The following is a 27,347-nucleotide window of genomic DNA, read 5'->3' as shown; positions in this document are numbered from 1 at the left end:
GCACCAGTGCGCACAGCTTTTTTTTTTTCTCATAGAATTTCATGGGAAATGTCTGCACAAAGATTGCAGACATTTCTCAAGAAATTTCCGCGGCAAATCCGCGGGTAAATCCGCGGGTATTTTGCTCTAGTGCGCACATAGCCTTACTTGGAGGGTGTGTGGAATGATCTCTGTTAATAATCACAGAGACAAAGGCAATTTGTGCGAAATGGCACCTACCTAGGTCCGCTCTTCTAGTAGTGCAAAAGAGACGAACAGCAGCGTAAGCCGCACAAAGCTCCTACCTGCGTTCGCTCCACTAGTGTGCGAGGACACGAACCACTAGATATGGCACCTGCCTAGGTCCGCTCTTCTAGTGGTGCAAAAGAGACGAACAGCAGCGTAAGCCGCACAAAGCTCCTACCTCTGTTCGCTCCCCTAGTGTGCGAGGATACGAACAACTGCCAGACGCAGCATAAGGAACGTTACCCTAGCGGCAACGTCCACCTACGAGTCGAACCACAAGGCCCTGCCAGACCATGTGCCTCAGGCACCTGCCTATGTCCGCTCCCCTAAGAGGTAAGGATACGGACAGCAGCCGAAGCTGTAAGGTATAAGAACGCTACCCTGCCGGTAGCGCTCACCTAGCATAGACAGAGGAATGCCTAGAGGAACGCGCACAGAGCGTCTACTCATATGCATGAACCAAGAGGACTGAGCACCATGCGGCGTGTGTCAGGGTCTTATATAGACTCTGTGCCTCATCCAAGATGGAGGACACCAGAGCCAATCCGCTGCCAGAACGACGGGAGTGACGTCATGCTGGCCTATCACCGAGCAAGACGTCACAAGCACATGACCAGCGACCAATCGGCATAGAAGGTGTCAGAGACATGTGACCTCGTGTCAGCGATGATGTCACCCGCACATGTGCAATGGCTCCAAGATTGGACTTGGTCTCCGGCGCTCGCACATGTGCAGTAGCAAGAAATCTGGACTTAGTCTCCAGCGCTCGCACATGTGCAGTAGCAAGAAATCTGGACTTAGTCTCCAGCGCTCGCACATGTGCAGTAGCAAGAAATCTGGACATAGTCTCCAGTGCTCGCAGCAACCGTAACACAAGTGGCCACCTTAAATACCTTTTCTCATGATTGGATACACCTGCCTATGAAGATCAAAGCTCAATGAGGTTACAAAACCAATTTAGTGCTTTAGTAAGTCAGAAAAAAGTAGTTAGGAGTGTTCAAATCAAGAAATTGGTAAGGGTGCCCATACTTTTGCACCGGTCAAATTTTGTTTAAATGCGGATTGCACATTTTCTGTTAGTACAATAAACCTCATTTCAATCCAGAAATATTACTCAGTCCATCAGTTATTAGATATATGAAACTGAAATAGCAAAAACCCAAATTGTTATAAAGAAAAAAGGTTAACATTAACATTAATAGGGGTGCCCAAACTTTTTCATATGACTGTATATTGCAAATGGCATCTGAGTACGAGCTGTAAACTGATGTTCAGTGCTGAATCTAAGCTGTAAATTGACATTTTGGCAATGTTCCCTGCGGCCCTCGTCTGTCTCCTCTTACACAACCAGCACCTCGTGTAGGAGACAACTTCTTGGTAACTCACCGCTTGATGTTGACATATAAACGATGGGTGTTGTTTGCAGGCGATCAATGAACGCGTTGTAGGCTGGAAACAGAGACATGTTCGGTGAGAAGTGCATCTTCTACATATTAGTACGGGAAGCGAGCAGGGCCTCAATGGGGAGGTATAATGTGGGGGCCAATGCCCGGGACAAGGCAGGTATTGCACCCCAAATATCAGTAAGGCCACGTGCACACGTTGAGTGTTTGGTGGGTTTTGGTCATGAGTGAGGCCAGCTCTTTGGAGACCTCTGCCGAGTCTGCGACCTGAAGATCACAACACCTTAATGGTCAGTGGTCTGCAACTTGTATTTGAGTGAATGTACTTTCTTTTGGTGCTGCAGGGGTTACAGACCTATCTGACTTTTCTTGGTAGCCTTAATCTCCGATGCAGCTCTTTTGTGACCACTTGCATTCGGTATAAAATGTCAGTGTCTCACCATCTGACTGCGGTTATACAGTATATTATCATTTCTATGTTAACCACTTTGGAAGACGCCTGTCTCTAGAAGAAGCTGAGGAGTTGTGACTATTGCAGCTGTGGTGTTTAGCTGCATTGGAGAGTTTTCCTCTTTGTGTCTATTTTTCTCTCTCTTTGTCTCCCTTCCCTTGTGTTGTATTATGGCAGTGGTGAGACTAGTATCCTTGCTGGCCTTCTCACTAGCCAGGGTGAGTTTAGGGCAAGCGACGGCCTAGGCATGTGACAGCGATAGCAGGGAAGCATAGAGTAGAGACTCAGGTGACTCTAAGGAGGTGTCCCTTCTCCCCTCTCCTTATCCCCAGGGTGTTCCTTCCCGTCGTCACCCTTGAGTAGCGCTGCACGCTGAGCTCCGGCGTGACAGATTTTTACTAATGAAGAAGTGTTCTATTATATTTCTCCTCTGATTGTTTCACTCCTGGTTTTGGCTCACAAATACTCAGGTAGGAAACTCACCAAATACTAATTGTGTGCATGTGACCTTATAGCGCCACCTCTTTTGCCACCCCCACTAAAAAAGGTAAGGTTTATACTTCGAGTGTCCAGGTCCTCTTCTTCCCTGGCGTTTGACACAGGTGGCGCAGTACCGCCTGCGCCAGGATACTTGTAGGTTGTAGATCAATGGCACCCTGCGGGCCTGAGGGGAGTGGTGGAGTCTACCGTAGGATCCACCATGATGTGGCACTTGCCCAAATATCCAGGTCACCTGGCCGTAAGTCCAGAGTATAAATGCAACGCTCTGCGTCTTCGAAAATGGTGACACCACAGCTACTTTTTTTTAACTGTTGCACCCATGAGACTTTTACGCACAGGGTCAACCAACAAAACACAATCTTTGTACCCAGAACTAGAGATGAGCGAACCTCAGGCTCGAAGCTTGGGGTTCTGACACGAAAGAAGACCTAAAAAAACCCCGTGGTGAGTTGAGCGCTGTGCTGGTGTCTGAGTGATTACCTGCATTGTCGTCGCTGCTGGAAGTGTTTGTCGCAAATTAGGCTTTCATTCAGCGTACTGAAATATTTTGTTCACAGAAAATTAAAAATATAAAAAACACCACCTACTTTGCTCCGGAAGTGTTTTGCTATGGGCTAAAGCAAAACATTTCCAGTTCAAGGTGGGAGGTGTTTTTTTTTTTTTATTATCCATAAACAAAACATCTCAGTACGCTAAATGAAAGCCCAATTTGCGACGAACAAACACTTCCAGCAGCGCAGTGCAATGCAGGTAATCACTCAGACCCCAGGATAGCGCTATACTATACTTACGAGCCCGAACCCCAAGCCTCTAACCTGAGGTTCGCTCATCCCTACCCAGAACCTGCAAAACTCCCCCGAGAAAGGAAAATACACCTGAAATTCAGTGCCGGATTAAAATTAGCTGTAAATGGTGGACGGGTGATCAGTACATCTGTGACCACTATGCTTTATAACCTACCAATGAAGATGGCGCAGCTGCCGGCCACCACTGCAAACACAGTGAAGATGATAACGGGGGTGGAGGTGACGAGTTTAGATAGAAGACCCTCGTCACCCTCCAGGGCTGTAAAGGAAAAGATCCAAAGTCATTGGGACAGTTGGGAATGAAAACATAAATGATTGTCATTAATATATTGTGCAGTTGCATAAATAGCAATTCCTTAACACACAAAATACATAAAACCTTTGAAGTTATAAAGGCAAGGCAGAAATATTGACTAGAAGTCATCTAAGCACTGAGACCCACACTGATCTCTAAAATTAGGGGGCAGAAGCACAGAAGATGGGATAATATTAGTAGAGATGAGCGAACTCTAGGCTATCCCTAATCTTTGGCTTATCCCCGATGGTGGAGATGCCAGAGTCCCATGCCTTACTATTCTCCCGTCAAGAACTGTTCCACCCGGGTAAGGATGGGGCAGGAGTGTGATTTGAAACACAGATAAAGATAGATAGGGAGAAAAACAATTCAGACACACTGCAAATTCACAGGAACAAGTAGTAAGAAACAAAGGAGAAAAGCAAGAGCAGGAAGGTAGCAACAAAAGGACAACAAGGGTTGTGTAGTTTTCTGAATATTAGAAGAAGGGAATTTTGTTTACTTACCGTAAATTCCTTTTCTTCTAGCTCTAATTGGGAGACCCAGACAATTGGGTGTATAGGCTATGCCTCCGGAGGCCGCACAAAGTATTACACTCAAAAGTGTTAAGCCCCTCCCCTTCTGCCTATACACCCCCCGTGCTCCCACGGGCTCCTCAGTTTTGGTGCAAAAGCAAGAAGGAGGAAAAAGAATTATAAACTGGTTTAAAGTAACTTCAATCCGAAGGAATATCGGAGAACTGAAACCATTCAACATGAACAACATGTGTACACAAAAAAACAGGGGCGGGTGCTGGGTCTCCCAATTAGAGCTAGAAGAAAAGGAATTTACGGTAAGTAAACAAAATTCCCTTCTTCTTTGTCGCTCTATTGGGAGACCCAGACAATTGGGACGTCCAAAAGCAGTCCCTGGGTGGGTAAAATAATACCTCGTAAGAGAGCCGTAAAACGGCCTCTTCCTACAGGTGGGCAACCGCCGCCTGAAGGACTCGTCTACCTAGGCTGGCATCCGCCGAAGCATAGGTATGCACCTGATAGTGCTTCGTGAAAGTGTGCAGGCTCGACCAGGTAGCCGCCTGACACACCTGCTGAGCCGTAGCCTGGTGCCTCAAAGCCCAGGACGCGCCCACGGCTCTGGTAGAATGGGCCTTCAGCCCTGAGGGAACCGGAAGCCCAGCCGAACGGTAAGCTTCGATAATTGGCTCCTTGATCCACCGAGCCAGGGTTGATTTGGAAGCCTGTGACCCTTTACGCTGGCCAGCGACAAGGACAAAGAGTGCATCCGAGCGGCGCAGGGGCGCCGTACGAGAAATGTAGAGTCTGAGTGCTCTCACCAGATCTAACAAGTGCAAATCCTTTTCACATTGGTGAACTGGATGAGGACAAAAAGAAGGTAAGGAGATATCCTGATTGAGATGAAAGGGGGATACCACCTTAGGGAGAAATTCCGGAACCGGACGTAGAACCACCTTGTCCTGGTGAAACACCAGGAAAGGGGCTTTGCATGACAGCGCTGCTAGCTCAGACACTCTCCGAAGAGAAGTGACTGCTACTAGAAAAACCACTTTCTGCGAAAGGCGTGAGAGAGAAATATCCCTCATTGGCTCGAATGGTGGTTTCTGAAGAACCGTCAGCACCCTGTTCAGATCCCAGGGTTCTAACGGCCGCTTGTAAGGAGGAACGATGTGACAAACCCCCTGCAGGAACGTGCGTACCTGTGGAAGTCTGGCTAGGCGCTTCTGGAAAAACACAGAGAGCGCTGAGACTTGTCCCTTAAGGGAGCCGAGCGACAAACCCTTTTCCAGTCCAGATTGAAGGAAGGACAGAAAAGTGGGCAAGGCAAAAGGCCAGGGAGAAATACCCCGAGCAGAGCACCATGACAGGAAAATTTTCCACGTCCTGTGGTAGATCTTGGCGGAGGATGGTTTCCTAGCCTGTCTCATAGTGGCAATGACGTCTTGAGATAACCCTGAAGACGCTAGGATCCAGGACTCAATGGCCACACAGTCAGGTTGAGGGCCGCAGAATTCAGATGGAAAAACGGCCCTTGAGATAGCAAGTCTGGTCGGTCTGGTAGTGCCCACGGTTGGCCGACCGTGAGATGCCACAGATCCGGGTACCACGACCGCCTCGGCCAGTCTGGAGCGACGAGGATGACGCGGCGGCAGTCGGCCCTGATCTTGCGTAACACTCTGGGCAACAGTGCCAGCGGAGGAAACACATAAGGGAGCTGAAACTGCGACCAATCCTGAACTAAGGCGTCTGCCGCCAGAGCTCTGGGATCTTGAGACCGTGCCATGAACGCCGGTACCTTGTTGTTGTGCCGGGACGCCATGAGGTCGACGTCCGGCACCCCCCAGCGGCAACAGATCTCCTGAAACACGTCCGGGTGAAGGGACCATTCCCCTGCGTCCATGCCCTGGCGACTGAGATAATCTGCTTCCCAGTTTTCCACGCCTGGAATGTGAACCGCAGAGATGGTGGAGGCCGTGGCTTCCACCCACAGCAGAATCCGCCGGACTTCCTGGAAGGCTTGCCGACTGCGTGTGCCGCCTTGGTGGTTGATGTATGCCACCGCTGTGGAATTGTCTGACTGAATTCTGATCTGCTTGCCTTCCAGCCACTGCTGGAACGCTTTCAGGGCAAGATACACTGCCCGTATTTCCAGAACATTGATCTGAAGCGAGGACTCTTGCTGGGTCCACGTACCCTGAGCCCTGTGGTGGAGAAAAACCGCTCCCCACCCTGACAGACTCGCGTCCGTCGTGACCACCTCCCACGATGGGGGTAGGAAGGATTTCCCTTTCGATAATGAAGTGGGAAGAAGCCACCACCGAAGGGAAGCTTTGGTCGCCTGCGAGAGGGAGACGTTCCTGTCGAGGGACGTCGGCTTCCTGTCCCATTTGCGTAGGATGTCCCATTGAAGAGGACGCAGGTGAAACTGCGCGAAAGGAACTGCCTCCATTGCTGCCACCATCTTCCCCAGGAAGTGCATGAGGCGCCTCAAGGTGTGTGACCGACCTTGAAGGAGAGATTGTACCCCTGTCTGTAGTGTCCGCTGCTTGATCAGCGGAAGCTTCACTATCGCTGAGAGGGTATGAAACTCCATGCCAAGGTATGTCAGCGATTGGGCCGGTGTCAGATTTGACTTTGGAAAATTGATGATCCACCCGAAACTCTGGAGAGTCTCCAGGGTAGCGTCGAGGCTGTGTTGGCATGCCTCTAGAGAGGGTGCCTTGATCAACAGATCGTCCAAGTACGGGATCACCGAGTGACCCTGAGAGTGGAGGACCGCTACTACAGTAGCCATAACCTTGGTGAAAACCCGTGGGGCTGTTGCCAGGCCGAACGGCAGTGCCACGAACTGCAGGTGTTCGTTTCCTATGGCGAAGCGCAAGAAGCGCTGGTGCTCTGGAGCAATCGGTACGTGGAGATAAGCATCTTTGATATCGATCGATGCAAGGAAATCTCCCTGGGACATTGAGGCGATGACGGAGCGGAGGGATTCCATCCGGAACCGCCTGGTCTTTACGTGTTGAGAAGTTTCAGGTCCAGGACAGGTCGGAAAGACCCGTCCTTCTTTGGGACCACAAACAAGTTGGAGTAAAAACCGTGGCCCTGTTGCTGAAGAGGAACAGGGACCACCACTCCTTCTGCCTTCAGAATGCCCAGCGCCTGCAGAAGAGCCTCGGCTCGCTCGGGAGGCGGGGATGACCTGAAGAATCGAGTCGGGGGACGAGAGGTGAACTCTATCTTGTAACCGTGAGACAGAATGTCTCTCACCCAACGGTCTTTTACCCGTGGCAGCCAGGTGTCGCAAAAGCGGGAGAGCCTGCCACCGACCGAGGATGCGGAGTGAGGATGCCGAAAGTCATGAGGAAGCCGCTTTGGTAGCGGCACCTCCGGTGGTCTGTTTAGGACGTGACTTAGACCGCCATGCATTAGAGTTCCTTTGATCTTTCTGAGGCCTTTTGGACGAGGAGAATTGGGACCTGCCCGCGCCCCGAAAGGACCGAAACCTCGACTGCCCCTTCCTCTGTTGGGGTATGTTCGGTTTGGGCTGGGGTAAGGATGTATCCTTTCCCTTGGATTGTTTGATGATTTCATCCAAACGCTCGCCAAACAATCGTTCGCCAGAAATTGGCAAACTGGTTAAGCGCTTTTTGGAAACAGAATCTGCCTTCCATTCCCGTAGCCACAAGGCCCTGCGGAGTACCACCGAATTGGCGGCTGCAACCGCCGTACGGCTCGCAGAGTCCAGGACAGCATTAATAGCGTAAGACGCAAATGCCGACGTCTGAGTGGTTATGGACGCCACCTGTGGCGCGGACGTGCGTGTGGCTGCGTCAATTTGCGCTTCACCTGCTGAGATAGCTTGTAGCGCCCATACGGCTGCGAATGCTGGGACAAAAGAAGCGCCGATAGCTTCATAGATGGATTTCAACCAGAGCTCCATCTGCCTGTCAGTGGCATCTTTGAGTGAAGCCCCATCTTCCACTGCAAGTATGGATCTAGCTGCCAGTCTGGAGATTGGAGGATCCACTTTGGGACACTGAGTCCAACCCTTGACCACGTCAGGGGGAAAGGGATAACGTGTATCCTTAAGGCGCTTAGAAAAACGCTTATCTGGACAAGCATGGTGATTCTGGACTGCCTCTCTGAAATCAGAGTGGTCCAGAAACATACTCGGTGTACGCTTGGGAAACCTGAAACGGATTTTCTCCTGCTGGGAAGCCGACTCCTCCGCCGGAGGAGCTGAGGGAGAAATATCCAACATACGATTGATGGACGCAATAAGGTCGTTCACTATGGCGTCCCCGTCCGGAGTACCAAGATTGAGAGCGGCCTCAGGATCAGAATCCTGATCAGCTACTTCCGCGTCATCAACCAGCGATTCCCCTCGCTGAGACCCTGAACAATATGATGATGTCGAGGGAAAATCTAAGCGAGCTCGCTTAGTCGGTCTGGGGCTGGGGTCTGTGTCAGAACCCTCAGCTTGGGATCCATGAGGTACCCCGGGAGGACATTGTTGGTCCAGCTGAGGTGGGCCAGGGGACAAAGATTCAACAGAGTCCCTGTGCTGAAATACTGGTCTGGACTGCAAGGCTTCCAGTATCTTCGCCATAGTCTCAGAGAGTTTTGCAAACTCCGTCCCTGTCACCTGAACAGTGTTAGCAGGTGGCTCCCCCTGGGCCCCTCTTAGCAGAGGCTCTGGCTGAGTAAGTGCCACAGGGGCCGAACAGTGCACACAATGAGGGTCAGTGGAACCTGCCGGTAGCGGGGTCGTACATGCGGCGCAGGCAACATAATAAGCCTGTGTTTTGGCACCCCTGCCTTTCGTGGGCGCCATGCTATTATCTTCCCTGAGCAACACAATAGGGTATATAGCCAGAAATCAACTGTGCACTATACAGTGTAAAATAAACATATAATGTAACACTACTGCACAATGGGGCTAGCACCACAGGTGCTGCTTACCACCCGCTTAAAGCGGTTGTGAGGCCACCAGAGTCCCTGCCTGGGTCTCCCAGATTTTGTCCCCCTCTGCAGCGTCCGAGGAGCTGACAGGAATGCGTCCTGAGGAGAGGAGGGAGCCGTGGGCGTGACCCAGAAAGAGCGGGAACTGTTGCCTGCACTGTGCACAGTGAGGGGAGTGGAGTATGCAAAGCATGCTCCAGCCCTCAGTGCTGCTCGTTCTGTGCAGCGTCCCGCCCTTCCCCTGCCTGTCAGGGCTATGGGCGGGAGGAAAGGAAACTAGGCCGCAAAAAGCCGGGGACTCTAGTAATAAACGCGGCCGCCGTAAAAGCGCGGCCGGCGTGGAAGTCCCCGGCGCACTACAAGTCCCAGCCGCGCCGCAGTGTTTCCATGGCAGCGGCGGTCAGTGCGGCAGTCCCTATACATAAACACACTCAGCAACGCTGAGTGTGTAATGGCACATATTAACCCGGTCAGCGCCGCGGTCCCCGGTGCACTAGCACACCCAGCAAAGCTGGAGTGTTGCTGTGCGCGGTCCCCACGGGGACACAGAGTACCTCCAAGTAGCAGGGCCATGTCCCTGAACGATACCCGGCTCCTATCCAGCAGGCTCCACAGGAGTTGTGGATGAAGCACGGTCTCAGTGCCTGGAGACCGATAGGATCCCACTTCCACCAGAGCCCTGAGGGGGATGGGGAAGGAAAACAGCATGTGGGCTCCAGCCTCCGTACCCGCAATGGATACCTCAACCTTACAACACCGCCGACAAGAGTGGGGTGAGAAGGGAGCATGCTGGGGGCCCTATATGGGCCCACTTTTCTTCCATCCGACATGGTCAGCAGCTGCTGCTGACCAATCTGTGGAGCTGTGCGTGCGTGTCTGACCTCCTTCGCACAAAGCAAAAAACTGAGGAGCCCGTGGGAGCACGGGGGGTGTATAGGCAGAAGGGGAGGGGCTTAACACTTTTGAGTGTAATACTTTGTGCGGCCTCCGGAGGCATAGCCTATACACCCAATTGTCTGGGTCTCCCAATAGAGCGACAAAGAAAGATAGAAAGATGTTCTTAGATCACGTTTGAGAAAGGTGAGGTAATGTATCGACGTGACTGTAGGATAGCAAGGGACAGGGGGCTCCTATTCTATCCCTCACACTAGCAGGACCCTAGGCTATCCCTAACCTCTGGGTTACACCTAATGGTGAAGATGCTGGAGTCCCATGCCTGGATATTCCCCTGTCCAGAGCTAAACTGTCCATCCCCCCAGGGGAAGAGGCGGGAGTGTGATGGCAACACAGGGGAAAACTAAAACTCAGACACACTACAAACTCACAGGAACAAACCATAAGAAACAAGGGAAAAAAAAACAAGAGAAGTAAGGCAGCAACAAAAGGATAACAAGGGTTGTATAGTTTTCTGGATCACGTTTGAGAAAGGTGAGGTAATGTCACGATGTGACTGTAGGATAGCAAGGGACAGGGGGCTCCTACTCTGTCCCTCACACTAGCAGGACCCTAGGCTATCCCTAACCTCTGGGTTACCCCTAATGGTAAAGATGCTGGAGTCCCATGCCTGGATATTCTCCTGTCCAGAACTAAACTGCCCATCTCCCCAGGGGAAGAGGCAGGAGTGTGATGGCAACACAGGGGAAAACTAAAACTCAGACACACTAAAAACTCACAGGAACAAACAATAAGAAATAAGGGGAAAAAGCAAGAGAAGTAAGGCAGTAACAAAAGGATAACAAGGGTTAACACCACAACCGCTCACAGCAATGAAGTAGCACAGCCACCAGAAAGTCAGGATCACAACACCTCACCAGACCAATATAGAGAAGCTATAGCTGGCATTAATGGAATAGTCCAGCCAGCATATATAGGAAGGGAGTGAATGTGATTGGCTCCCCCACAACATGTGATCAAAGGAGACTAACAAGCAGCCCAGCAGAGATTAACTCTTGCTCGCCTGGCTATGAACTACAAGTCTGTGGTTCGACACCTGTGCTGATAACAGACATCTGTAGTCTCCACATATCCCTACGCCGCCATGACAGGTGGCCATGTTTGTTAAAACCTCCTTGTGAGAGGTAAGTTGGATTCCAAGATGAGAAATTTTACCCTGTCCTCAGTTGAAATTTTTTTTTTCTCTTTTCATAATACTCTGTAAGTCTTCATCTATAAAAGGGAAGAATTTGCCATATCTAATAAATATTTCACTGAATTTAAAGGATTCCTTAAAGAGGGTAGGACGTCATCTGCAAATAGTAGGATTTTTGTGTACTCACCGTAAAATCTCTTTCTCTTAGTCTTCATTGGGGGACACAGGACCATGGGTTATGCTGCTGTCACTAGGAGGCTGACACTAAGTAAACAGAAAAAGTTAGCTCCTCCCCAGCAGTATAACCCCTGAGCCGGAGGCGGGCTCAATCAGTTTAGTGCACAAGCAGTAGGAGGAGAGCCAAACAATCCTGGATAAAAACAAGGTAAAAAACTATGACGAACAGTCGTGTGACCAGTGACCTGGGAATATGGGCACTGGGGAAACAGGCATGTCATATATAACGAAAAGCACAAGCAGGGTGGGTGCTGTGTCCCCCAATGAAGACTAAGAGAAAGAGATTTTACGGTGAGTACACAAAAATCCTACTTTCTCTGTTGTTTCATTGGGGGACACAGGACCATGGGACGTCCAAAAGCAGTCCCTGGGTGGGAAGAAAACCATCACCGGAGATAGGAAGGAAGTCGCTTCCCCTTGCCGGGCTGACCCGGACCTACAAGCGCATACGTTGTTACAGGTGTGCCACTGCCACCCGCAAACCTTACACCAAGACTGGCCTCTGCCGAAGCTTGAGTGAGAACCTGTTAGAAACTAGCAAAGGTACGCCGACTAGATCGGGTGGTGGACCAGAGGACCTGGTTGACCGACGTCCGGAGCCCAATCTTGCAAGGGTGCCCCTTGCTCGGTAGACCGCGGCGGAAGTCCGACCTTCATGCGATAGTCTTCACATATGGAGGAAAGGATCCATGTGATATTCAGGCCCTTTGCGCCGGCCTATGCTTCTTGGGAAAGGGCGGAAGAATGGACTGACAGTCGGTGTAACCGACAAAAAAATGGTGTCCTGCCGACACGAAAGACTGAGGGCTCGTACCAGCCCTAGAACGAACTATGCCTCTTTCAGGCTGAGAGGGGAGCCTAGAACCGACAAAAACGAAACCTAAAGTCCTCTTCTGGAAGGAAAGCCGAGGTGTCTCGGACAGAAACGAAGGGTTCTGGCTGCAGCCCCCCCCTTATCCTGCTGGCGGAGCGGAAAAAGGTGGAGAAAAGACTACGAGAGGGCTGCCCGCCCTGATGCCGTCTATAACAACCAGATGGCCACGAGGAGCCCACCTATCAAAACAGGTGGGAGCAGGGAAAAAAGGGGTACCTTGAGCAAACTCATCACTGGATTATGGTCCCACTTTTCTAGTGAACGATGAAAAACGCCGAGCCAGATGGACATTTCTCTGAGCGAAGGCCCTGATTGACGGAAAGTGAAAAGTCTCTGAAGATGCGGTCCTCACACCACCGGGGGAGCTCTTTCCACGTGGAACTAAATCTTCGAGGGAACTGGATTCCAGGCCCTCCTCAATGTCTGTCATCATCTTGTTCACAGACCTGACCGAGCCAGCACCCGGGATCCACTGGTGAGGCCATGGAACCTGGGACTCCTGAGTCCTGGTAGACTAGAGGGGCCCGGACACGGAAGAATCTGGCGGTCTGGAAGGAGCCACGGGGCATCTGCGAGGAGATGAGTAAGTTATGCGAAACTATGCTCGCCTGGGCCACTCCCGAGCTATCGCCTGCCTAGGTCCCTCTTGAGAACCCTCGAGATCATGGAAAGCAGCGGGAAGATGCACGAGAGCCTGAACAGGCTACACGACCGGTCTTGGGCGTCGTCCTCTAGTCCAGAGCAGGTGGCGTACTCGACGCACCATTGACTTGAGAGTTGGATCGGAAGGCCAAAAAGTCACGACTGGAGGTCTTCCTTCGCCAGAGATCTGGCTGTTGATATCCCTGTTGGAGCCCTTTACCTACGCGAGACCTATCGTACCGCGGAAATCGGCTGCCCAAACGTCCACGCTCGGGATGTGCTGCCGAGATTAGCGAATGAAAGAGCCCGTCCCAGAGCAAGAACCTCTTGGCCTCTTCTCTTGCCATGACGCTCCCTGCGTCTTCCTGGTGGATGATGCACATCACTGCTGTGGCATGGTCCGACTGGAACCTGACTGGACAATACACCCCAGAGAAGAAATTGTAACCGGGCTAACCGAATGGCTCTGAGTCCGGAATGCTGAAAGGGGAGACGACACTCTAGGGGTGTCCCTCGGGACCGTGCCGAGGAATGGTGGGGTAGCATACCCTAGTACGGGAGGCTGGTGACGGTTGATAATAAGCTCCAGAGGAGGAAAGGAAATCTTCCCAGGGATGGTTGCGAAGAGTGGTCCTCTAGGAGGAAATTGGCCGGTCACCCTCGAAGACGGAACCTTCCTGTCCCCGTTCTTCAGTGTGTTCCGTTGGAGAGTCCGGGATGAAATCTGGTATGTGCACCATCGCTAACACCGCCACAGGCTGTCGAGGACTCGCATAGCAAAAAACCGAAGGGAAAAAACGGGAGCGGGAGGCAAAGAGCCGCAGGACCCTGTGCCAGGAGGGAAACTGCTCCTGCGTGAGGAGTAGCAACCCTTGAACGGCTCGAATACCGTGCCTGAGGAGTGATGGACCGGGCCGGGTCTGGGAGGACTCCTTCCTGTAGCTCAGCTACCCTAGTAGCGAAAAGTGATGATGATGGTCTAAACCTCAATGCGAGGGTCCTTGAAGGGAGACTCTGGGTCTCCCGGTCGTTCCTGGGCAGAGAGAGCCTGGGGATGCGTAGGGATCGTGATCCCTGCAAGCACTCTCAGAAAGCTGGGACGGTCCGCAGCCACGCAAAGCGGAGATGGCTGTTGTAGGGATAAAGGTTCCCTGACGAACCTAATGTGAGGGAACGAGTCCTGGTGCATTAGGGCCGATGCCGGGAAAGGGGTGTACCCTTCCCTTACGTAGCCAGTCTACCCTGACGTAGCGTAGGGGATAAACTGGACTCGCCTATCTCCGAAAGGGCGATCCCGAGAGCCGGAAAGGAAGTCAGCGACTTCCTAAATGTCGAATCTGCGTTCCTGATCCCGAGTCAGAGCTCTCGACGGGTAGGTACCCTGATGTTAGAGGCTCAGGCCGTGTAGCGGGCAGACACCAGATTTTGTAAAGAGAGGGTACTCACTGAAGCTGATAACCAGTCCTGGATCGGCATAGGTGGAGCGCGGACCGCTGCGTAGAGTGTCCATGGAGTCCCTGCGGAGCGTCACGATAGGGACGAGAAGCCAGGAGGAACCCAGGCGGGTCAAGTACAGGGTAGCGTGCCCCTTCATCACGGAGCCCTCTACGAGAAGGGGTAAGACAATATAAGGGACTTACCGCTGGTAAAAATTGTGTCCGAGGAATATCCGTGCTCACGCAGTCACACGGCGAACTGGATGTCCACTGAAAACCCGCAGGGGTCCCCACCTTCCTGTCTGCAAGGTGCCATGCCCCCTCTCTCCAGAGCCCTCTGGGGGAATGATAATGACAATAACACGACTTACCGCAGGTAAACGCCGTGTCTGGTTGTTGTCTGTGATCACTCAGCGACTCCAGTGTGGCATGCCCATTCTCACCGAGACCCCTTTTTGGAGAAGGGAATAAAGACGATGACTAGACTTACCGCTGGTAAACGTCGTGTATGGCAGTTGACTGTGAGCACGCGGTAACTCAGCGAGCTCTGGATGTCGTCTGAGCAGGGTCCGCTCCAAATGACTTAAGGGGGACCTGCGTGCATGGAGATAAGGGGGCTGTCCGTAGCCTTACGGCCTGACTCACCAATTCCAGCAGGCCTTTAGACATGCGCCAAAACATCCAGGTCCTGCTCGGAGTCCAGCAGAGGTGGAAAGCCTGGGCCATCACCCGAGAGGTCGGAAGACTGCCGGAGAAAAGGCAGTCTGGACCTGGGGAATAAGGTGGAAAACAGGGGGGCCACAAAAGACGAGACCTGTCGGGTCCGCTTCTAGCATAGGAAAGGTCCCTGGCACGAGACTCACCTCCCCGAGGGGATTGCGCTAGACCTATGGAAGGTATAACCGAGTATTGGCCGGGGACGCAGCGCATGCGCGCGAAGCCGAGGGACGGCGGCGAGGGGATCTATGACCTGAGACAGGGCATTAACCCGCCGGAGGGGACTAAACTAAAATCTCGAGCTGGGAGCGCGAAATAAAAAAGGTGAAGCAAAACAAGTGCCCGAAAGTACTGTAAGAGTTAAGGTGTAAAAAACTCATGTATGTAAAATTTTTAATAAAAATCGACCTAAAATAAAAAATATACACTAAAGAAAAGTGTGTTTTATTTTCTCCCCCGGAAAAAGAAGGTGATGCTGAGGCCTCAGTAAACCCAGGCTAGTAGTCTGGAATAAACTCCCATTCTCTTTTTTTTTTTCCTTTCTTTATTTAAAATGGACGCTGTGAGCGGGAAAAAAATATCCCCCACCCCCCAAGTGATGCCTGGAGCACGGCGGAGGGCGGGAACGGAGAGGCCGGCGTCCAATAGCGCCGTGCGGGAGGCGGGCCTGGGGACGCCGAGGACAGGGCCGAAGCCGGGGGCTAAATTTTGAAGGTGCCGGGGCGGACAGAGGCCGCGCCGGCGGACCCGGCCGCAGGCGGCGGCGGAGAGGATCCTCGGCGCGCTGTGCGGGATGCGGCCTGGGCACGCCGAGGACGGGGCCCAAGCAGAGGCACCGTCGCGGGTAGAGGCCGCGCCGGCGGACCCGACCGCAGGCGGCGGCGGAGAGGATCCTCGGCGCGTTGTGCGGGATGCGGCCTGGGCACGCCGAGGACGGGGCCTAAGCAGAGGCACCGTCGCGGGCAGAGGCCGCGCCGGCGGACCCGGCCGCAGGCGGTGGCGGAGAGGATCCTCGGCGCGCTGTGCGGGATGCGGCCTGGGCACGCCGAGGACGGGGCCCAAGCAGAGGCACCGTCGCGGGCAGAGGCCGCGCCGGCGGACCCGACCGCAGGTGGCGGCGAGGATCCTCGGCGCGCTGTGCGGTAGGCGGCCTGGGGGACCGAGGACAGTGGCCGAGCCGAGGTGCCGTTGCGGGCAGAGGCAGCGCCGACGGAGCCGACCTCAGGTGGCGGCGGCGTTTGAAGCTGTTAAAAGGTACAGGGGCAGCGCCGGCGGACCCGGCCGCAAGCGGCGGCGGCGCAGCAGCGATGCGGGGCCGCCCGACCTCGGAGTCGGCAGGGAGCTCCACGGACGCAGCGGGGGAGTCCGGCGAGTAGGCCCAGACCGGGGCCTAAATTTCTGCAGCCGTCCGAGGGGGGAGAAGGTAGGGGTCCTACGCTACCTGATCCGCGGCGCGCTGTCCAGTGTGCAGGCTGAGACTCTGCACATGCTCCTGTGTGCTCCGCTCAGCGAAGGAATAGCTGCGGGCACCAGGAAGCAGGCTGAAGAAGGCGGGGAGTTGGACGCCATTGGGGTGGAAGCCCCTAAATGTAGCAGCGTTGCGGGCCCCATCCAAAAACTCCAGATGCGCTGCGGAGGTCCAGTCCCTGCTGTATGCCCCTTGCGACCCTTTGGGGTGGTACCGCAGGGTGAATAGGGGTGCCCAGGAAAGTTCAGCCCCGCGTGCCAACCGGGGAGTGGTACCGTGGAATTGGACGGGGGAGAGGGCCCGACAACTCAAGCCTCTGCGACCCAGGGGAGTGGTACCCACACGGGCTGCGAGAGCTGAGGTAGAGAAAAGATACCTGCAGAAAAAGAAAATTACCACAGATGAGAGCGACGAGCGTCGCCGAGAAAAAATGAGAAAAACAAAATAACGCAAAAAATCAAGTGGCTGAAGGGGGCCCAGTCGGCCCACATCAGCCTCCTACGACACTAAGCAAAAAACTGATTGAGCCCGCCTCCGGCTCAGGGGTTATACTGCTGGGGAGGAGCTAACTTTTTCTGTTTACTTAGTGTCAGCCTCCTAGTGACAGCAGCATAACCCATGGTCCTGTGTCCCCCAATGAAACGACAGAGAAAGTGATATTTTATATTGATATCAATTGTCAGCAGATTCCCCCATCATGAGTACAGCTAGACTCTGCTGCCACCTAGTGGCCACTTGTGTGTATTACATTAGGTAGAATGCGGAACCAAAATCTGTATAAATTAACAAATATTGCACAAGCTAAAGTAATAAGTGATATCAAACTGACCTTCTGGTGCAGCCGTCACCGGCAGAGCAATGTGCTGACCCGTCAGTGCACACGAGATATTAATAGTCAGGGGCACTGGGAATGAATGGATGGAAGTGAGGTCCAAAACAGAGACGGGGAAGAGGAACAGTCCTCTCTGCTTTTCTGAAGCTATGGCATTTCCAAATAAGAAGTCTGGGAAACTTGATACCATCTGCAGGGAAAAGAAAGTGACTTTCCAAGATTAAGAAGAAATGACCCTCTAACATTAGAAAAAGTGGCGAGCAGCATGGCCACAATTACAATCTTTTACCAGTGATCGTATGCCTGTAACATATCAGAAAATGAGACGATAAAGTGATGATACCTCCACATTTCTTATCACGTTGCTGGTCCCATAGATCCTGATGTAATTGTCGAGATCCTTGCTGGTGAAGATCAGCTCAGACTGGTTTATATGGAAGGTTGGATAGAAAGGGACATGAAGGACCCCGATTGCTCCATTTAGAGAGGCTCTTATTTCCACCGAGGTCTCCGCTGTGCTCAGGGTTTGCATCTCCACGTCTGTCAGGGGCCTGGTGGAGATCTCACAAGTATATTGTCCTACAAATCCAAGATATTTCACAGTTTAAAGCCCAGGTCAAAGTAGACAAACTTTGCTGCTCTCCTGAGTGCCTACAGGAGGAACAACACTATTGCTGGCCATTATATGGCTTGTATTCTGTCCATATGTAGCATATGTTCAAAAACAGCAACATACAGGGCAATATACACAAGTACTGAGCAGTGTAGATGTGAATCCAGCTTTTGGGGTGAGATCAGGGCCGTATTTACCATTAGGCACCTGTGGTCCCGTGCCTGGGGCGGCAGGATGCGGGGGGCGGCACCTTCTAGCAGTAAAGGATAAAAAAAAAATTTTTTTTTTTACATATCCATTAAATCCGCTGTATTTTCGGAGGGGGGAGGGGGAGAGGCGCACCTCCATTTATTTGTATCTGCATCAATTAAGACGCAAATGCAGACAAACTGCGGCGGCCGGGCACAGAGAGCTGATTGACCCCGAAACTGCCGGCGCCTGCACTTCCGGGGTCACAGGCGCGCCAATCAGCTCCTTCCTCTGTGCTGCGTCCAATGCTGTGTGGATTTCACATGCAGAGCTCACAGCAGGACGCCGCAGAGGACGCCGCGATGGAAGCTGGTGTCAGAAGAGGATACTCACGTGAGCCAGCAAGATGACAGCGGGCCCTGGAGCAGGTAAGTGCTCGCAGAGCTGAAGATTCATAAGGAGCGTGGGGGTGTCTCTAATGCAGACTGGAGATCTGCGCATGTGGTGGGGGGAGAGAGGCTGATATTGGGGGAGACTTGGGGGAAGAGAAGCTGATACTGGGGGAGGCTGGGAGGAGAGAGTCTGATGCTGGGGGAGGCTGGTGCTGGGGGAGGCTGATGCTGGGGGAGGCTAGGAGGGGGGAGGCTGATGATGGGGGAGGCTGATGCTCGGGGAGGCTGGGATGAGGGAGGCTGATGCTAGGGGAGGCTGGGAGGAGAGAGGCTGATGCTGGGGGAGGCTGATGCTGGGGGAGGCTGGGAGGAGGGAGGTTGATGCTGAGGGAGGCTGATGCTGGGGGAGGCTGGGAGGAAAGAGGCTGATGCTGGGGGAGGCTGATGCTGGGGGAGGCTGGGAAGAGGGAGGCTGATACTGGGGGAGGCTGGGAGGAAAGAGGCTGATGTTGGGGGAGGCTGGGAGGAGAGAGGCTGATGCTGGGGGAGGCTGATGCTGGGGGAGGCTGGGAGGCTGATGTTGGGGGAGGCTGGGAGGAGAGAGGCTGATGCTGGGGGAGGCTGATGCTGGGGGAGGCTGGGAGGCGGATGCTGGGGGAGGCTGGGAGGAGGGAGGTTGATGCTGAGGGAGGCTGATGCTGGGGGAGGCTGGGAGGAGAGAGGCTGATGCTGGGAGAGGCTGGGAGGAGAGAGGCTGATGCTGGGGGAGGCTGGAAGGAAAGAGGCTGATGCTGAGGGAGGCTGATGCTGGGAGAGGCTGATGCTGCGGGAGGCTCGGAGGAGAGAGGCTGATGCTGAGGGAGGCTGATGCTGGGGGAGGCTGGGAGGAGAGAGGCTGATGCTGGGGGAGGCTAGGAGGGGGGAGGCTGATGCTGGGGGAGGCTGGGAGGAGGGAGGCTGATGCTGGGGGAGGCTGGGAGGAGAGAGGCTGATGCTGGGGGAGGCTGGGAGGAGGGAGGCTGATGCTGGGGGAGGCTGATGCTGGGGGAGGCTGGGAGGAGAGAGGCTGATGCTGGGGGAGGCTGATGCTGGGGGAGGCTGGGAGGGGGAAGCTGTCGCTGAGGGAGGCTGGGAGGAGAGAGGCTGATGCTGGGAGAGGCTGGGAGGGGGGGAGGCTGATGCTGGGGGAGGCTGGGAGGGGGGAGGCTGATGCTGGGGGAGGCTGGGAGGGGGGAGGCTGGGAGGAGAGAGGCTGATGCTGGGGGAGGCTGGGAGAAGAGAGGCTGATGCTGGGGGAGGCTGATGCTGGGGGAGGCTGGGAAGAGGGAGGCTGATACTGGGGGAGGCTGGGAGGAGAGAGGCTGATGCTGGGGGAGGCTGGGAGGAAAGAGGCTGATGCTGGGGGAGGCTGGGAGGAGAGAGGCTGATACTGGGAGAGGCTGGGAGGAGAGAGGCTGATGCTGGGGGAGGCTGGAAGGAAAGAGGCTGATGCTGAGGGAGGCTGATGCTGGGAGAGGCTGATGCTGCGGGAGGCTCGGAGGAGAGAGGCTGATGCTGAGGGAGGCTGATGCTGGGGGAGGCTGGGAGGAGAGAGGCTGATGCTGGGGGAGGCTAGGAGGGGGGAGGCTGATGCTGGGGGAGGCTGGGAGGAGGGAGGCTGATGCTGGGGGAGGCTGGGAGGAGAGAGGCTGATGCTGGGGGAGGCTGGGAGGAGGGAGGCTGATGCTGAGGGAGGCTGATGCTGGGGGAGGCTGGGAGGAGAGAGGCTGATGCTGGGGGAGGCTGATGCTGGGGGAGGCTGGGAGGGGGAAGCTGTCGCTGAGGGAGGCTGGGAGGAGAGAGGCTGATGCTGGGAGAGGCTGGGAGGGGGGAGGCTGATGCTGGGGGAGGCTGGGAGGGGGGGAGGCTGATGCTGGGGGAGGCTGGGAGGGGGGAGGCTGGGAGGAGAGAGGCTGATGCTGGGGGAGGCTGGGAGAAGAGAGGCTGATGCTGGGGGTAGAGAGGCTGATGCTGGGGGCAGAGAGGCTGATGCTGGGGGAAGCTGGGGGAGAGAGGCTGATGCTGGGGGAAGCTGGGGGAGAGAGGCTGATGCTGGGGAAAGCTGGGGGAGAGAGGCTGAAACTGGGGGAGGCTGGGGGACGCTGGGGGGAGAGAGGTTGATGCTGAGGGGGCTGTGGAAGAGAGGCTGATGCTGGGGGAGAGGCTGCTGCTGAAGGCAGGGGAGAGAGGCTGCAGCTGGGGGAATGGGAGAGAGGGGCCAATGCTAGAGACAGAGGACAAGGGTTGAGGGATAGTGCAATGACAAAATCGATGGGGGGGGAGTGTAAGAACTCAGAATGAGAGGGGGCAGCATTGGGAGCTCATTATGGAGAAGGGGCAGCATGTGTGGGCTCAGTATGGAGTGGAGCAATGTAGGGGAGTCAATATCAAGAGTGGGGTAGTGTGTGTGTGTGGGGAGGTGTCTCAGCATAAGCGTTAGTGTGGTGGTCTTAGTATGATGAATGGGGCAGCATGGAGGTGTCATTATGGAAAAGAGGAAGGCAGCACATTAGGAGCTCATGGAGAGGGACAGCATGCATGGGACATTGTGAGGAGGGGGCAGCATGCATGGGACATTGTGAGGAGAGGGCAGCATGCATGGGACATTGTGAGGAGGGGGCAGCATGCATGGGACATTGTGAAGAGGGGGCAGCATGCATGGGACATTGTGAAGAAGGGGAAGCATGCATGGGACATTGTGAGGAGGGGGCAGCATGCATGGGACATTGTGAGGAGGGGGCAGCATGCATGGGACACTGTGAGGAGGGGGCAGCATGCATGGAACATTGTGAGGAGGGGGCAGCATGCATGGGACATTGTGAGGAGGGGGCAGCATGCATGGGACATTGTGAGGAGGGGGCAGTATGCATGGGACATTGTGAGGAGGGAGCAGCATGCATGGGACATTGTGAGAAGGGGGCAGCATGCATGGGACATTGTGAGAAGGGGGCAGCATGCATGGGACATTGTGAGGAGGGAGCAGCATGCATGGGACATTGTGAGAAGGGGGCAGCATGCATGGGACATTGTGAAGAGGGGGCAGCATGCATGGGACATTGTGAGGAGGGAGCAGCATGCATGGGACACTGTGAGGAGGGGGAAGCATGCATGGGACATTGTGAGGAGGGGGCAGCATGCATAAGACATTGGGAGGAGGGGGCAGCATGCATGGGACATTGTGAGGAGGGGGCAGCATGCATGGGACATTGTGAGGAGGGGGCAGCATGCATGGGACATTGTGAGGAGGGGGGCAGCATGCATGGGACATTGTGAGGAGGGGGCAGCATGCATGGGACATTGTGAGGAGGGGGCAGCATGCATGGGACATTGTGAGGAGGGGGCAGCATGCATGGGACATTGTGAGGAGGGGGCAGCATGCATGGGACATTGTGATGAGGGGGCAGTATGCATGGGACACTGTGAGGTGGGGGCAGCATGCATGGGACATTGTGAGGAGGGGGCAGCATGCATGGGACATTGTGAGGAGGGGGCAGCATGCATGGGACATTGTGAGGAGGGGGCAGCATGCATGGGACATTGTGAGGAGGGGGCAGCATGCATGGGACATTGTGAGGAGGGGGCAGCATGCATGGGACATTGTGATGAGGGGGCAGTATGCATGGGACATTGTGAGGAGGGGGCAGCATGCATGGGATATTGTGAGGAGGGGGCAGCATGCATGGGACACTGTGAGGAGGGGGCAGCATGCATGGAACATTGTGAGGAGGGGGCAGCATGCATGTGACATTGTGAGGAGGGGGCAGCATGCATGGGACATTGTGAGGAGGGGGCAGTATGCATGGGACATTGTGAGGAGGGAGCAGCATGCATGGGACATTGTGAGAAGGGGGCAGCATGCATGGGACATTGTGAGAAGGGGGCAGCATGCATGGGACATTGTGAGGAGGGAGCAGCATGCATGGGACATTGTGAGAAGGGGGCAGCATGCATGGGACATTGTGAAGAGGGGGCAGCATGCATGGGACATTGTGAGGAGGGAGCAGCATGCATGGGACACTGTGGGGAGGGGGAAGCATGCATGGGACATTGTGAGGAGGGGGCAGCATGCATAAGACATTGGGAGGAGGGGGCAGCATGCATGGGACATTGTGAGGAGGGGGCAGCATGCATGGGACATTGTGAGGAGGGGGCAGCATGCATGGGACATTGTGAGGAGGGGGCAGCATGCATGGGACATTGTGAGGAGGGGGGCAGCATGCATGGGACATTGTGAGGAGGGGGCAGCATGCATGGGACATTGTGAGGAGGGGGCAGCATGCATGGGACATTGTGATGAGGGGGCAGCATGCATGGGACATTGTGATGAGGGGGCAGTATGCATGGGACATTGTGAGGAGGGGGCAGCATGCATGGGACATTGTGAGGAGGGGGCAGCATGCATGGGACATTGTGAGGAGGGGGCAGCATGCATGGGACACTGTGAGGAGGGGGCAGCATGCATGGGACACTGTGAGGAGGGGGCAGCTTGCATGGGACATTGTGAGGAGGGGGCAGCATGCATGGGACATTGTGAGGAGGGGGCAACATGATGTGAGGTCAATGTGCAGATCATATTTCATAATTGAGGAAGGTGTGGTGGGTATAATTTATAAGGGAGGGCAGTGTGTAGTTTATTAGGGGCAGTGTGACAGTCACAGTATATAAGTGGGGACGGTGTGGTGGGAATATTTTATACTCATGCTATGTTTTGATGTGCCTGTGGTGATCCCCATTGGGGGGGGGGGGGGTTAGTGCCCCTCGTTTCTCATTGATACTTTTTCAAGTGTTTTACAGAGTAGATCTGCCTTAAACAGATGTCGTGTGCGAAAACTCATAGTGTTATGTTGTCACTAAGGGGCGCGACCACTTAAAGTGCCTAGGGCAGCACGAAGGCAAAATACAGCCCTGGGTGAGATAAAATGCTTCCAAGAAAGCAGCAGCACTTGTGCGTGTCTTTGCCTCGCTCTCCCACTCTGCTGCTCTGTGACATGGCGTAGTAGTCTCCCACATCACATATGAAGATGAGGGTCTGGCTGGGTGTATGGACTTGTACTACAGGGCCGCTACGCCCTTCTACTTTGGTCTCCTGTCACGTCAGGGCCCCCTATCATTCGGCTGTGTTCATTAGTCAGACCTTAGGTCCGTCACCACTGCACGCTTGGCCCTGTCTGCCCTCCTGATAGGAAACCTCACCATTACCTCACTCTTGCCCCTCCCATTCTGGGCTAGTCTCAAATATTAACTCCATCTCTCCCAAACAATACACACTTCAACATTATTTACACACATCACCGTTCACATTACACTTTAAAACAACACTGATGTCTTCAAGGTAGGAACGTGGGCAGTATGTCCATTTTTTTTACAGCTCACTCCTCCCCTCCACTGCATAGACTTTAATAGGCAGTAATTTGATTTTTCAGTAAGTTGGGCTTCAACATTATTTACGAATATCACTGGTCACATTACAACAACACTGTTGTTTTCAAGGTAGGAACATGGGCAGTATATTCATCTTGTTACAGCTCAATCCTCCTCCCAACTGCATAGACTTTAATAAGCAGTAATTTGATTTTTCAGTAAGTTGGGCTTCAACATTATTTACGAATATCACTGGTCACATTACACATTACAACAACAATGGTGTCTTCAAGGGAGGAACGTGGACAGTACGTCCATCTTTTTACAGCTCACCCCTCTTCACCACTACATAGACTTTAGTAGGCAGTAATTTGATTTTTCAGTAAGTTGGGCTTCAACATTATTACGAATGTCACAGTTCACATTACAACAACACTGTTGTTTTCAAGGTAGGAACGTGGGCAGTATGTCCATCTTTTTACAGCTCACTCCTCCTCCCTACTGCATAGACTTTAATAGGCAGTAATTTGATTTTTTTGTAAGTTGGGGTTAAACATTATTTACAAATGTCACAGTTCACATTACAACAACACTGTTGTTTTCAAGGTAGGAACGAAGGAAGTATGTCCATCTTTTTACAGCTTACTCCTCTTCCGCACTGTATAGACTTTAATAGGCAGTAGAAATTTGATTTTTCAGTAAATCGGACTCTGGGTTGAGATAAAACACTTACAAGAAAACAACAGCACCATCTGCCTGTCTTTGCTTCTCTCTCAATCTCATATCATGCTGCTCGGTCTTCATCTCCCTCCCCCTCCACATAGACTTTCATAGGCAGTTGTAATCTGATGCTTCATGTTATTTTTTAATGATTTTAGCAATTTTTCACAGTGAATAGACAACCCCTTTAAACCCTCGTACCTGTCTCCATGCTGAACTCTGGTCTGATCTGGAACACCTCGGAGGCCGGGATGAGCACGGATTGGTTACTGACCTGCACGGAGCACAGCAGATGATTGGCTGATGTCAGCATGTCCTGTGCCGCCTCCATCTGTGCGGCGCTGCATGGACCTGACCAATACAATATATAAAGACTGTACAACAACAACAAAAAAGTGCTGACATGAATATACAAAGGTGGTCAATGAGAAAGAAGCACTTCTCTGGATTGTAGGATCAGCCATTGGCCTTTCTTTGATGTCCCGTGACCTCAATTGGAAGGAACTTCCGAAAAGTGACAAAGAAAGTTTTAGGGATTTAGATTACCACCACTAGAATTACAGCATTCCCAATGACTGTTGATCTTTTGGACCCCTTTGTAGACAGCTTGATGGCCCGGATGTAGACCTGTCCCATCCTCACCTTTTATAATGTGCTCCGTGAGACTGAAAGACACGAGCACTCTGTACTGACGCGTGGACGGGAAGGTAGGGACGTGACTTTGAGATCAGTGATTGTTTTGTCTTGTTGGTCTACTAGGCATTGCTCCCACCTGGCCAGAATCCTACTCCACACTGATGAGGGGCAATATCCCGAAACAGCTGTCTGTGGATGGATACCTGGCCTTGGTATTTCCCTTGTCTTATCTTTAAACTTGTCAAAAAGTTGGATATTGACTAAAAGGGCCACTTAATATGATGGTTATGGTGGTCTCCTAAAAAGAGCCACTCCTTGGCTAGGTCCTTCCCGGAGGGATATCTGGCTAGTTCTGTGTCGAGACTCCTAAAAGAGGCTCCACAGACCTTTTTTGATCTCTAGAATTAGAGCATTCCCAATGACTGTTGATCTTTTGGACCCCTTTGTAGACAGCTTCATGGCCCGGATGTAGACCTGTCCCATCCTCACCTTTTATAATGGGCTCCGTGAGACTGAAAGACACGAGCACTCTGTACCGACGCATGGACGGGAAGGTAGTGACGTGACTGTGGGATGTGAGTATCATAATGAGGGACTCGGAGGATTCGATTGTGATCTGAAATGGAAAAATACCCGATGGTTACCTTCTATAACCTTGAAGTCCAAATCATAAAGCAACTAATTAGAATCCATAATGGTGGACAACTCATTGGATGCGCCACGTGACGGCAGACCATGGACAATTGCCCAATGTAGGTTGCCCATACACCATACCTCCAGTCTTGAATCCAAAGCACTCAAGAATCAATGGGTTGCCCACCTTTTGGGGACATGTCATATGTGTATTATCCTACATACCAATGACTCTCACCTGCTTGTATGTTGTGAACATCCCCGTAATGATATAGTAGACATTGGTGATCCCTTTACCACGAGCTACAGCCGCACCTGTCACTGCGTCTACCTGCAGGAATGGACCTGGTGATGACTGCCAGACCCCCGGTTCATCTGGTGAAGAAGGGAGAACTGATGTGAGGAAGTCTTCATGACCAAAAGCCCCACTGTGGATATCAACCATTTTACTATAATACGTGCCCAAACCAGCCAAGACAGCGATTGGTATATCTTCTTCCAGGACATGAAGAGAAGTCACCTCTTATAGTGAGGTAGATTGGACAATGACCAACTAAGATGAGCGGTGGAGGACATATTGGAGGATAGTTGATGACATCATCAAGACGGTTGTACATAAGCTGCCCGTACACATGAGATTATGTTGACTGGTGCCACCAATTTTGGGGTTGGCAGAACATCTAATGTGTATGAGTGCCTCCTACCAGATGATGTTGGGGAAAGAAGGATCGGGCATGTTCCTTTTTTCTTGGGAACTAAGCTGCAGTCAGAGGTGGCTTTCTCAATTATCCCCTTCATCACATAGGCAGACTTATCCGAGCTCGGTGTTCATATAAATGAGTTGGAAGGGTTTCTTGTCGGCCAAGTGAGCAGCTGTTACTCACCTGTCCCAGAGCCTAGCTCTGCTGCTTCCTTTCCCTAGGGACAGCTTTCTCTCTCCTAGTCCACGCCGGGATACCAATAAAGCATAGCATGCACTTTGATGTCATTATCCAAAATATTTTAAGGCTGGCTCAGGAGGCTACATAGCTCCCGAGTATTCAGGTAGTAGAGCACGCTGAAGACAAGCAACACTTGACAGTGCTACTGCTAGATGCCTGATTATCTACTCAGATGCTCCTGAATGCTATCCAGCTTCCAGCTCTTATTACCAACTCAGCCCTGCTGTTTCTGATGCTGTCCACACCCTTAACTCTGCTGTGTCAAGGTTCCTCGAAGCCTACCTTTCTCACCTGTCCCAGAGCCTGGCTCTGCTTCTTTCTTCCCCTATTGACAGCTTTCTCTGTCCTAGTCCACACCATGTTGCCAATA

The 27,347-nt window shown here is 53.1% G+C and overlaps 1 protein-coding gene across 1 annotated transcript in view; it reads right to left on the bottom strand.

Moving 5' to 3' along the window:
- Positions 1–27,347, bottom strand: part of LOC142254739 (nuclear pore membrane glycoprotein 210-like) — a 74,639-nt gene that overhangs the window by 7,231 nt on the left and 40,061 nt on the right. The window contains exons 33-39 of the mRNA XM_075325995.1: positions 26,275–26,411; positions 25,893–26,019; positions 24,969–25,118; positions 17,797–18,032; positions 17,451–17,643; positions 3,541–3,645; positions 1,612–1,674 (exon numbers count right to left, since the gene is read on the bottom strand). Of these exons, the coding sequence (XP_075182110.1) occupies positions 1,612–1,674; positions 3,541–3,645; positions 17,451–17,643; positions 17,797–18,032; positions 24,969–25,118; positions 25,893–26,019; positions 26,275–26,411 (1,011 nt within the window). The remainder of the gene's footprint in view (positions 1–1,611; positions 1,675–3,540; positions 3,646–17,450; positions 17,644–17,796; positions 18,033–24,968; positions 25,119–25,892; positions 26,020–26,274; positions 26,412–27,347) is intronic.

Source organism: Anomaloglossus baeobatrachus, chromosome 10 (genome assembly GCF_048569485.1).
Source record: "Anomaloglossus baeobatrachus isolate aAnoBae1 chromosome 10, aAnoBae1.hap1, whole genome shotgun sequence".
NCBI lineage: Eukaryota > Metazoa > Chordata > Amphibia > Anura > Aromobatidae > Anomaloglossus > Anomaloglossus baeobatrachus.
Note: the sequence above shows the minus strand (reverse complement) of the source record. Positions and strands in the feature narration are given on the sequence as shown.